The sequence below is a fragment of the Danio aesculapii genome, chromosome 7 (genome assembly GCF_903798145.1).
Source record: "Danio aesculapii chromosome 7, fDanAes4.1, whole genome shotgun sequence".
Classification (NCBI taxonomy): domain Eukaryota; kingdom Metazoa; phylum Chordata; class Actinopteri; order Cypriniformes; family Danionidae; genus Danio; species Danio aesculapii.
Window position 1 is genome coordinate 12,788,580 of NC_079441.1, and position 14,118 is coordinate 12,802,697.

The 14,118-nt window shown below is 33.6% G+C and overlaps 1 protein-coding gene across 2 annotated transcripts in view; it reads left to right on the top strand.

Moving 5' to 3' along the window:
* ntrk3b (neurotrophic tyrosine kinase, receptor, type 3b) overlaps positions 1-14,118 on the top strand; it is a 285,287-nt gene that overhangs the window by 250,598 nt on the left and 20,571 nt on the right. For both annotated transcript variants that reach the window (XM_056461059.1, XM_056461060.1), the window contains one exon: positions 5,406-5,649. In XM_056461059.1, the coding sequence (XP_056317034.1) occupies positions 5,406-5,649 (244 nt within the window). The remainder of the gene's footprint in view (positions 1-5,405; positions 5,650-14,118) is intronic.

Below are 14,118 nucleotides of genomic sequence, written 5' to 3' on the forward strand. Positions count from 1 at the left end.
TAAGTAAGGCTGTCTAAAATTGCAGGAAGTTAATTTATTCTAGCTCCTTAGGTACCCCATTTTGGCCAAATTATGTGGGAATATCACATGCACTCCTCTTGAATCATGGCATTTCATCATGCTTTGCAACAAGCAATGAACATTTTCACTTAAAATGGTAGATGGGAAAAGCCAGAGTAGCTTATTTATTGCTTACAGGTTAATAAAACTTGAGCAAGTTGCGTTTTTTTAGCGAAGAACTAACTTGGTCTGAAATATTTCACTGAAAAATATTTAAATGGATAGTTCACCCAAAAATTTAAATTACACCGGCATTTACTCACCCTCGACTTGTTCCAAACCAGTTTGACTTTCCTTCTTCTGTTGAACACAAAAGAAGATATTTTGAAGAATGTTGAAAACTGGTAGCTTCCATATTAATATTTAATTTTTAGAATATACAGTAGATGTCAATGGTTACAGGTTTATAATATATATTCCGTTGTGTTTGGAAACAAATTTGAAAGTCAAAAGGTGAATAAATAATGGCAGAAATCTGATTTCTGGGTGAACTATCCCTTTAAGAGACACGTATCCCTCATAAATAGACTCATACATGCACTCTCAGAAATAAAGGTACACGAGCTGTCCCTGAGGTGGTACCTTTACAAAAGGTACACATTTGTACTTGAAGGGTCCATATTGGTACCTCAAAAGTATATATTAGTACCTACAAATTTTAAGAGGAACCCTTTTGCACGTTTTAGGTACTAATGTGCACCCTTGGGGTATTAATATGGACCTTTAAGGTACAAATTTGTATGTTTTGAAAAGGTACTACCCAAGTGACAGCTCGTGTACCTTTATTTCTGAGAGTGTATATGCATATAAATTTTAAATATACTTTTTTATTTATTGGTACATTAGAATGACTTCTTTGTAGAATAATTATATTTCTCAACAAAAAGTATTATCATACATCATTTATTTCACAGAAACAAGCAGAAAATTCATGGGTGTTTAAAATGTTTTCTATGTAATGTATACAAAATCATGTTTCTCAATTAAATTTGATGCAGACACACAAAAAAAGTAGTTTCAGATAAAACGTGAGGATTTCTAAAATGGTTCATAGACATATTCAGTTTGAAAGTGTTATGAATCTTGGAATAATTGACATATTTTGACGCCACATGCATGTATTTCCACTGAGCCTGGTTTCGAAATATCAGGTGTACTGTACTTTAGGAAGGCTCTCTGAAATTGTAGGAAGTGAAATTATTCTAGCTCCTTAGGTATGCTATTTTGGCCAAATTATGTGGGAATATCACATGTACCCCTCTTAAATCATGTCATTTCATCATGGTTTGCAACAAGCAATGAAAATTTTCATTTAAAATAGTAGATGGGAAAAATCCTGAGGATTTTTTTTTATTGCGCACAGGTTGCACAGGAAACTTAAACAAGTTGCAATGTTTGTATCGAAGAACCAACTTTGTCTCAAATATTCCACTGAAAAATATTTAAAGGGATAGTTCAACCAAAAATGCAATTTACTTTTACTGCCATATATTCTTTTGTGTTTGGAAACAAATTTGGTGAATTTTTCAAAAGGTGAATAAATGATGGTAGAAATCTTATTTTTGGGTGAACTATCCCTTTAAGGGTATAAAATTTTGAATATTGAAATTTTGTAAAGAATAAATAAAAAATTAATGAATAAAAATTAAACAATTAAAAAGGCATAATTTTTTCAATGTCACGTCGCATCTTCCTCTTCAAAACACATTATTAAAAATATTTTTTATGAAATCAGATTTTTTTTTATTGGTTCACCAAATTTCTTACACTTCAAAACATTTATAAAGAGAATTTAGCCATTTTAATCCAACTCTGCTATAGTAACACGATGACTTTTTGATTTTGGCTTTTATTCGCATATACACATTGATTATAACCAAATTAATTGGGCCTGCGAGCGATTTGAAACAACACAGATATCTTCTGAAGATGAAAGACTTTCTGAATTAAAGACTTGTTTTACTAGATGTAATTCAGAGATCTAAAAGATTCACTAATAGGAAATAGTTATATATGAATACAGTATATAACTACAGTATATGAGATATACATATCTGATGTGCCTCAAATCAGTCAGAAAGTTTCATTTCTCTATTTATCTAAACTGATGACCCGAGACAGCTCGCTAGGTCTTGAAACACAAGAATCTATTTGAGAATGGCAGTTTGTGATTGAGCTTCATTGTATTCATGTCACAAGGTGGATTGAAGCCATGTGAATCGTAATTTGCAGGGGAGAACTGTGAAAATATAAAGGCAGATCGGGTTCTGGAGTGAGATGATTGTCTTGTGGGAGCAAAGCGATGGGTGATGATAATAAATTATTCTTTTGTGTAGTGAGAGAATTTTTTCTTACACTTATGCAGATGGCCGGACTTGCATTTCAAGGAAGAAACAAAAAAAAATGATGAAATTCATTTTGAAAAGCTGCAATGAGACAAGTGGGTAACACTTTATAATAACTACACACTATGAACCATTTATTAAGCATTAGCATATAGTTATTTCATTATTTGTTAATTATTAACTCTACATTTATAAACGCAAGCAGTTTATAACTGCAGCTACAAATGCTGTATTCTTGACTTATAAGCACGTCTATAATGGGCTTAATAATTGTACTTTCATACTTTTTCATTACTAAATTAAGTATTGCATTATTTACAAACCATTTGTATTTAAGAGTAGTTGGTGGTTTTTAGGATCATTCAGAATGTGTTAGTAAATGATTAATAAACTATTGAAATCAACATATTATTAAGGCATATATTAATAGTTAATTTGTATGTTAATAAATGCTTTTCATGCAGTTTTGTGGCCTAATCTAAAGTGAGGACTATTTATGCTTTATAAATCGATTACAAATGACAATTAAATTAGTATCAAATGAACAATATTCTTTGCAATCCTATCTAAAAAATTAAATTACTGTAAAGTTTAAACATTGCTGAATAACAGGAGTGTCAAAATATAACAAAGTTGGGTAAAAAAAAACAACAACAATACAATAATTTAACATTTTATGATACAACATTTCAATATTATTTAGCGAAATTTAAACGTTGTTTAAACAATGTTTCGTTGTTTAAAAGTTAAGATTGCAAAGATTTATTTTTCATTTGATACAGTTTCATTTGTGTATCTTTAAACGAATAAAAATAAATAGAGTGGTTTATTTTCTTTTTTCCTGTTTAGAATCTAACTGAGCCTTTAATTGTCATTTATAAGGGATTTTATAGCATAAATAGTCCTCTCTTTAGATTAGGTCACAAAACTGGGGTTTTAATCATTTTATCAGTTTATTAAACATTTACTTACACATTCTGAATGTGCTTTAAAAAACACATACTATGCTTAAACAACTGATTTGTAAATAAAGCAATACTTAATTTAGTAATGAAAAATAAATCATTAAAGTATGAAAGTATAATTATTAAGCATAGACGTGACAGTCAGGAAAACAGCATTTGTAGCTGCAGTTATTTACTGCTAACTAACATCTATTAAGTTATGCTTAACAGATAATGAATTTGAATTCACAATTTGCTAATGCTTAATAAATGGTTCATATTGTGTAGTTATTATAAAGCGTTACCATATTTTTTTATTAGTACTTAAGCATTGCATTATTTACAAACTAGTTATTTATGAATAGTAGGTGCTATTTAAAAATCATTCAGAATGCATAAGTAAATGATTAATAAACTATTTAAATCAACATTTATACATCTTATTATTCAGGCATATACTAATAGTTCATTTGTATGTTAATAAATGCTTTATTAAGTCAACTTCATCCAGTTTTGTGACCTAATCTAAAGTGAGGACCATTTATGCCTTAAAAATCCCTTATAGATGACAATTAACGGCTCAGTTATATTCTAAACAGGAAAAAAGAACATAAATTACTTTATTAATATTCATTTGATGATACACAAATGATACTGTATCAAATGAAAGATAAAGTCTTTGCAATCTTATGTAAAATAAAATTACTGTAGTTTAAACTTCGCTAAATAACTTTGAAATGTTGTATCATAATATGTTGTTAAATTATTGTATTGTTGTTGCTACATGACTGCATGAAGTTGAGTTAATAAAGCATTTATTAACATACATAGTACCTATTACCATATGCCTGAATAATAAAATATATAAATGTTGATTTCAATAGTTTATTAATTGTTTACTAACTCATTCTGAATGACTAAAAGCCACCAACTACTCTTAAATACAAATGGTTTGTAAATAATGCAATACTGAATTTAGTGATGAACAATTAACTAAGTCGGAAAGTACAATCATTAAGCCCATTATATGTCAAGAAAACAGCATTTGTAGCTGTGTTTATAAACTGCTTACTAACGTCTATTAAAGTAGTGTTAGGGCTTAACAAATAATGAATTCACTATTTGCTAATGCTTAATAGATTATTCATCGTGTGTAGTTATTATAAAGTGTTACCGTTAATTCAGTTGACCTATAGCGCATGTCTTTGGACTGTGGGGGCAACCGGAGCACGCGAAGGAAACCCACACCAACATGAGGAGAACATGCAGACTCCAAACAGAAATGCCAATTGAGCCAGCCGGGACTCGAACCAGCGACATTCTTGCTGTGAGGCGACAGTGCTAACCACTGAGCCTTGAATTCATATATCTGAATGTCAAGTACTTTCAAGAAGTGTGGGAACCCTGCTGAGAGAATGATGACCGAATTTTCAGTTTTGGGTGAACTATCCCTTTACATGGCTTCTTTAGAGATCACTCCTTTTAAGCATTGCTAAAAATCTAGAAGTAAATTGAATACTTTGTTTTTTTTTCCACACATTCTACAGCCAGACTGTTGTGTGCTAAAGCAGCGCAGGCGTTAGGATTGTTAGCTCTCTGATTGTTAGCTCTTCAACGTACAGTTTGAAGAGCTTCGCCGCTGAAGAGGCACTGACCACAAATTACAGTCAAGCCCTTCTGAACAGCCGCCTTATGCAAATTCTGCCGCAATCAGACAAAAAAATCATTTTCCTGGAGCGAAGAGAAAAATCGAAAAAGAAGTTAACCGAAGGGGTGATTTTATTTCAGCAGTCAGCCCAAGCCAAAGCACATCTTTCTCCGCCTTTGACTCACTCACTTCAAATTAGACAGCTTTACGGGATTAAAGGATTAGAGGGGGGAATTATTTTATGGGGTGCATTTGAACACTTCGACCTTGTGCCCTTTTACATTGATCCATAATCAATTTTCCCTGCTCGGATCCTAAACGTGACTCTTCGATGAGTAATTGCGAAGTAGGACGTTGAAGGACAATTACGGCCAAGTGTAACCAACAGGACTTTTTCCCTCATTTCAGAGCACATGGTCCGGATGCCATGATCCTGGTGGATGGCCAGCCAATGCAGTCGAATGGGGAACTGGGCCTTTCGCAGATGCTGCATATCGCTACACAGATAGCGGCAGGCATGGTCTACCTGTCCTCGCAGCATTTTGTGCACCGAGACCTGGCCACCCGCAACTGCCTCGTGGGGAATGGGCTGCTGGTGAAGATTGGAGACTTCGGGATGTCCAGAGACATTTACAGCTCGGATTACTATCGAGTAAGTGTTGATTTCTGTAGTTTAATGAACTTTGTTTTTTATAGTATCATTGCAGATAGACCTAATGTAAAGTTATGTTTTGGATTCAATGCTTACTTAAAATGTGGTATTACTTTAAGAGACAGTTCACTCAAAACTTCATAATTCATTTATTTTAATGAACTGTTTTTTATAGTATCCCTGCAGATAGACCTACACTGTAAACAATGCTGGGTTCAACACAGGAAGGATGATAATATGAAGGAAATAAGTTAATTTATTAGTTTTTACAAATTTAAGTGGATTGAACAAAAAACAATTAAGTTGTTGAACCTCAAAAACACCTCAAGACTTGTGTTGTTTCAGTTCATTTTAAATAAGCAGTTAAACAAACAATTTTTTTAGTGTGATGTAAAGTCATGGGAATGTTCTGGAGTCAGTGCTTACTGTACTTATAATGTGGCATTACACGGTATAAGTTCAAAGGATAGTTTGCCCAAAACTTAATTTCATTTACTCACAATCATTTATTTCATTGGATTTACTACATTTTTCTGAATTTAAACAAACAAATTATGTTGAACAATTCTTGATTTGTTTGTTTAAATTCAGCCCAATTGTTTGCAACCACTTACCTTAAACAAATGTTAGTAAATCCAATTAATTATTTTTTTAGTGAAGTTTTAAAATGTTTATGAGTTTGTTTTTTCAGTTGAACCTAAAACAAGATATCCTGAAGTAGAGGTTGACTGATATAAGATTTTTCCAATGCCAATAGCTAGGATCGTACTTTGCCGACAACCAATTATTTAACCGATATTTTTTAAATGAATGCTAGATTAAAAAAATGTTAAAAAAAAACAAACAACAACATAATAAATGTGCTAAATGAAGTTAAATTTACGAATTCATTAAAAAAAAATTCAAGCATAGCAAAGAAGTACAAATTAATGATATTTGCAAACTTCACAAGAATGAAGCTATTTTAAATTAAATAACTAGGTGTAATTAAAAAAGTCACCCCTGAATAATTAGGCCCCCTGTTTATTTTTTTCCCTAATTTCTGTTTAACGGAGAGAAGATTGTTTCAACACATTTCTAAACATAATAGTTTTAATAACTCATCTCTAACAACTGATTTATTTTATCTTTGCCATGATTACAATAATAATATTTTACTAGACACTTTTCAAGACACTTCTATACAGCTTAAAGTGACATTAAAAGGCTTAACTAGGGTAATTAGGTTACCAAGGCAGGTTAGGGTACTTAGGCATGTTATTGTATAATGATGGTTTGTTCTGTAGACTACTGGAAAAATATATAGCTTAAAGAGGTTAATAATTTTGACCTTAAAATAAAAAAATAATAAATAAAATTAAAAACTGCTTTTATTCTAGCCGAAACAAAACAAATAAAGACTTTCTCCAGAAGAAAAAATATTATCAGACATACTGTAAAAATTTCCTTGCTCTGTTAAAAATCATTTGGGAAATATTTAAAAAAGAAGAGGGGGTCTAATAATTCTGACTTCAACTGTATATAGAAATAAAATTGAATAATGAAATAAATAAATAAAATAATGCTTAACCATACAAAATATAAAAGTAAACATAATTCATCCGCAAACACAATGCTTTAGGCAGCGAGATTTTGATCCCATAGCTCTCACCTGTTGGGTCTTGCACTGTATAATGACAACAGAGCCTTTTCAGTCACTCCAGTAACAGATGCAACCTGGAAAAAAACTAGTGGCAGGGATTTTTGCTGATAACTGATAGTTCTGGGAATCAAATATGGGTGCCGATTATTCTGTAAAAAACGATATATTAGTTGACCTCTATTAAGAAGAATGTTGGAGGAAAAACATCAATTGACATCCATAGAAGAAACACAAAATAAGATGGAATTCACTGGCTGTTTTATCCAAAATTCTTCATTCTTCGTTCAACAGAAGAAAGAAACTCAAACAGGTTTGAAACGAGTATGAGTAAATGTTGACAGAACTGTGTGAACTATCCCTTTAACCTATATTGCCCATTTTTATGGCTTTACCACAGAAAATTATGTATATGACTTTATTTTACAGTCCAGTTCCACATGCTTTGTACTTCATACCCAATTATTGTAATTATTATAATACATATAACTAGATGCTAACTCTGAACCTAACCTAATCCATGTAGTTACCTAAAATTACAGTACTTTCTTAGGTAATTGCAGTGTAAGTGCACAAACTAAAATAAAGAGCAGCTAAATAATATATATTTTCCTCTGTATAAATGGAAAAAGCTGAATTTACATCTCTCATGGTAAGCTGTGAATGATCTAGCCATCTGAAAGAATGAGTGGATGAATAAAAAAATATTAATAATTTTTAAAAATCAACTCTATTATACTGCATTTCACATTAAAACAACATTCCCATTTTTTATACTCCTATACATAAGTGTGTTGGGAATGAAGCTACTGTCCATAACATGTTTATTATTTAAAATAGATATATATATATATATTTCCTTCAAACCTGTGCATGCTGTCAACAAACCACAATCCTAAATGGAAAAACCAGACCTGAATATATAATCATTTTTAAGCCATGTAAATTTTACAAAGTCCACTAGAAACATATCTTCTTACATTTTCTAGAACAGATGTAGTAAATGTGTAACATGCTAATCAAAGTTCAAGGATTTTAATTGTTCCTTTTGTTTATCTATAGTTGACAACTCTTACAGTAAGTGTGACATTTGAATACAGTACACAATGTATGTGAAGCATGTGGGAAGACACTGGCAACTAATAGCTATTCCTGGCAACAACCCTACATTTAAATAAACACCTGACATGGTGTTTTTCATGGCCTCCAATAAATAATTACATTTGACTGCTCACCTAGTTAAAAGAAATAACTGCTGTTTTAAATATCACAATCATAATCTATCTATCGTATCCATTTATAGTATCGGACAGATCTATAGTATCAATCTGTCCATCTATAGTATCAATCTATTCTTCTATAGTATCAATTTTTATCCATCCATCCATCCATCCATCCATCTTATCAATTATTCTATAGTATCAACCTATAATATGAATTATTTCATCCATCTAACCATAGTGTCTATCGATCAATAGGTTTTTTCATGTGAATAAATTAGGGCTGGGCGATATTGCAAAAAAAAATAATCATGATATCATGTTTCATATCATACAATAATTATTTAATACTTTATCAATACATTTAGGAGTATTAGGATTTTTTAACCACTTTAAATTTACCAACATTAAGACAAATAGCTTTAATATTCAAAAACTAAAATATTTAAACAAAATATCTGATCTCCTTATAATAAAAATAAACATAAGTGTTAACGAGACTCGATAAATGAACTTGATAAATAAAATGTTACAAAGTGTGTGCAATGGTAAAGGTCAATCAACATCTGTTAGGTGTGAATATTAATAGCCGCATTTCCACTATCAGGCCAGTGCGAGCCAGGGCTTTAATCGGGCCAGGCCGGGCCAATAGCCCAGGAGGTTGAGAAATGAGGCCGAAATCATGTCACATTTCCACTGTCGGGCTAGTTGCTCGCAGCGCGTCACGCAAACACCGCCCCAGAACGTCCCCCGAATCAAACGTCACACAACCCGCCCACTTCAGCGGGAACAAAAAACTCAAATTATAACCACAAACACAACCTGGCATCACTACGAGAGCTGGAAGATGGAGAACACCGAAGTGATTGCTTTTTTACTGTTTGTGGTCTGTTGGTGTAAGGCCAGACAGCGATCCCTGGATAAGGACATTCGAGTTCGGCGGCATTTACTTCGAACACAGATTTTGGCTGCAAGGCGAGTGAGTTGATCAAGTGCTATAGCAAAACAAATGTAAGGGAAGAAAGCATCTTGTCTCCTCTTTACCTGACAGGAAAACTCCGCCTTTGTACGTAACCCCGCCCCGAAGCCCCAGTTGGCCCTCCTTGGCCCAAGGTATTCGGCGGGCCGAAAAAGGCCGGACGCTGGCCCCAAAGAAGCCCCGCTTGGGCCCGATTACGCCCCGGAAGTGATAGTGGAAACGCGACTGGCCTTGGCTCGCCCTGGCTCGCTTGCTTTAGGCGCGATAGTGGAAACGCGGCTAATGATTCAGTAAACCTCAAACTCTGTCAACAAAACAAATTATGTTAACCAGATCTGAGCTTTCAAGTAAAGGAACCAACCATCATTATTCAAATACATATTGCAACATTACAAATTGTGAAGTTGAATGACTACATTACCCCCTATGCTAAAACAATCTTTCAGATGCGGAGCTAGTGGCTGGGATGCACAAGAAAAGAAACCAAAAAGCCACTCTGGTGACATCCTTTTTTATTTTCAATCTCTTTACTGCTGCTACACGGCACTCATTTTTGCGTGTGATGTTATTCTGACCTGAAGTGGCAAGCACAAGCAAATGTTTTGTGTTTGTAATTAGGTAATTAGTTTGGCGTTATTACTGAAATATGTATATTCCAGTGTAAAGTGCGAAGCGGATTGGTTAGTTTTAGTGCTCGGGGCATTCACAAAAGTTCAGATGTTTTTTTAGCTAAGTGTACCTGGAAAATGTACCTCTCATGTGCGTGTTGTGCGCATCATGCACGTCGCTCTCTCCTCCATTGGGAATTACTGAAACTGAGACCCTAAGCTTATTGGCAAGCGCTTAGCAGCCACGTATTAATAAAACTATAATGCCTCATACCGAAACTACACACCCAAGCTTTTTTAATTAATTATCGATATCGACAATGGTGTACAATGGTGTGGGATGGGCCGTATCAAATACCAAAAAGCATTTGATTGGCCAGAAGATTTGATAATAAAATGAAGCATGAGTTGACGTCAAATAATTCGTTGATTCCTTTTGGCGGAAATGACAAATCTAAAGCTTTGAATGTTTATAGAGTGTCTTCTAAATCAGGAGTTCTCCAACTTTTTCACTTCGGGGCCCACTTCTCTCTCTAATCAATTTTTGAAGGCCCACCTGTCTGACATTTTCTCTAAAATGTTTGTATGAAATGCTCATTTAAACATCTCACCAATCATTTAAACACCAACACCAATCAGACGATTTCTAGCCTTCAATAAAATAACCCATTCTACCTACCTTCCTTATCTTCGTTTAGAAAGAATCCCCTCATCCACCCCATCTCCCCCTTTCCTCCTTTACCAGGGGAAGCATTTTCTATAAGGCTCCTCTGATTAGGTTGAGAAGTTTCATTTTGTCTGTAATGATAAGGTTATTAGCTAGTAAATAAACTAACTTTTTTAAAAAAATGTAACTTCACACAATTCTTTTGTTTTTAACAAGTTAAATTTTCTTTTGCATCAAAATCAGCTAAATCCATGTATGCTTTTTATGCAAAACTCTCTAAATCCACTTATCAGGACAAGACATTGTAATTAGTTGAAAAATCACTAAAGATGCAATTAGAAATTATTTTACCAAACGTAAAACACATTACACCAACCACCTAAAATACATAAAACTAAGTGGCGGTTCATTCCACCATGATAAACCAGGGAAAAAAGCAGAAGGAAAATGAATGAATGAAATCTGTCAAGTAAATGGATTAATCAATATTATTAAAACTGACATTAATTAAATCTTAATCTGTTGGCATTTCTGATATTTAGGATTCAGATTTAAAAGTAGAACAATGTAAACATTGCAAACATTGTAAACTAAGCTTCTTAGTTTCAAATAATGTAGTGTTAAAATATTATGAAACAGCAATATCTGTACATTGTGCATTAATATAAAAAGCTTATCAGATGTATAATTAATATGAAGTAATACAAATAATAGTTTTATACATTATATTTATCTTTTTAAAAATAGCTTAAATTAGCAAATAAATCACAAAGTAGGCCTACTGGGCAAAAAGGGGATGCCTCTCAGACAATTTTAAAAGCTGTCATTCATTCATTCTCACCATACGCAAAGTCTCTTGGTTGCTTTTTTATCTATTGTTTTTCCTCATAGCATCCATTTGGGATAAATGAACGGCATCTTAACTTCGGCTTTCGTGATACGCAGTTGCCGTTTAATGTATAGTTAATATGACTCCGTCAAAAGTAACGTCGCTGCGCAAAAACACGTTATGAATGCATGCTACACTTCCGACTGCACATTGGGTTTTCTTTTTCTTTTGAGTTTTGAGGTAAGGGACGTTTTCATTTGCCATTCAGTGGCAGTCAGAGGCTCATTCAGTTCATCAAACTTCATCTTTTAAAATCGAAATCAGAAGCGGTCTCCTCAAAAGCCGGCGTATCAGCGTGCTGCTACATTGAAAACATATGATTCAATTTGCGCCTTCTGCGCCTTGCGGCTTTTGCTGTCAAAGGCAAGTGGCGTTTAGCGGCTTTTGTCAACAAACTGTTATTTCTGAATCCGCTGACACTTGGATTCAGATGATTTGAAGCAAATCTATTTGTTGAACATGTACTACGTGCCTAAAAACATTGACTCAATGTCATGATCTTATTTTTGGCGGCTTTTGCATCTGAACTTATATATATATATATATATATACACACAGATTCAAAGAATACCACAGGTCAACAGGGAGATTGCAAAATACCCTGAATATCTACTACTAAATATTTACTATTCAAAAATATACAGAGAAATGCAAAATACAGTAAAACACCCAAAATCTGTTGAAAAGCATCGATCTGATGGCAGCCGAGTTTGCAGCTAGATATTATTGGGAGATCGCTGACAGGAACAGTGAACAGCTCCGCCAGAGTGCATCTGAAGCTCATATGCCAGTTTATTTTACATTATATGGCAGAAATGCCATTGAGCTTCACTAGATTCTCCTGTATGGGCATGCATCTGTTATAAAACACTTACACGGCATTAATTTGAACAACTATGCGGATATTAAATAGTTCACACAAAAATACACAAAGAGAGATTTTCACTTTCACTTCACGCATAGTTTGTAAATGAACGGACTGACGTGTACTAGTTGCAGAGGAAATCATGAGGTTTTTTTGGGGCTGAGTTTGAAGTAATCAATCAGAGAACAGGAGAAAGTGCATTACTTCAATCAATTTGATATAGCATATTAATAATGAAATCCAAAAATTATAGTATGATATTAAGAGTTCATTTCATCTGCAGGATCTGGGCCCACTGGTTGAGAATCCGTTCCAAATGCAAATCTTTTCACTGTTTTGTAGCACACTGGCTTATACATAGGCAACCTTAAGATAAACATATTAATACTAACGCCTAAAAAAGATTTTGATTTCACAGGGACTTTATAGAAAAACATAATATGCTCTAAAGAGAAAATAGATTGTGGAGACAATCTTTGATTCAAGACAGTCATAAGCAGATTGTCTCATGGTGGCCAGAAACATCTTTATCGGCCGCACATACACACACACTTACACACAGTCTGCAATATTGACAAAGCAGAGAGCTTACGAAATTATTACCGCATTGGACACGTTCACAGTGTCAAGTGATTATAAATAGCAGATCCTGCCAAGCACGTAATCCACACATGGCGAGTCATATTGACATTTGTTGTCCTCTGGGGCTCGAGCGTCTGGCCACAGGAATGAAGCATGACTGCAAGAGAGATTGAGGTACTTTCATCAGTGACCAATTCAACCGCCTTTTCCGAGGCGTTATAAGTGGCACATCGATGTTCTGTCACCTAATGGCTTGCAGAGTATCTTTTTGCATGAGATGTTTTTTGATAACTCTCTTTAGAGCCACTGATGGTTGTAAACAGATTCAGGCAAAAAGACAGCACAGGCTCTATTCTACGAGCACGCTGTGTGTAGTGCTAAATGCTGTCTTAGGTTTTCTGCGCAACAAATTGGTGATTACATAATAGGAACAAGTGAAAACATACAAACTGTTTGTATTTTACACCCTAATATTAGACTAGTCCTGTCACATGATTGATTAAATGCATTATCTATCCATCCATCCATCTATCTATCCATCCATAGTATTTATTTATCCATCAATCCATCCATAGTATATATCAATCCATCCATCTATAGTATCAACAAATCGATTCATAGATTTATCGTATCAATATATCTATCTATTGAATCAATATATCTATCTATCAGTATATCTATTGTATCAATATATACAATCATCTATAGTATCAATATATCATCCATCTATAGTATCAATATATCATCCATCTATAGTATCAATATATCCATCCATCTATGGTATCAATATATCCATCCATCTATAGTATAAATATATCATCCATCTGTAGTATCAATATACCCATCCTTCCATCTATAGTATCAATATATCCATCCATCTATGGTATCAATATATCCATCCATCTATAGTATAAATATATCATCCATCTGTAGTATCAATATACCCATCCTTCCATCTATAGTATCAATATATCCATATGTAGTATCAATATACATATCTATCCATTCTTAGTATCAACA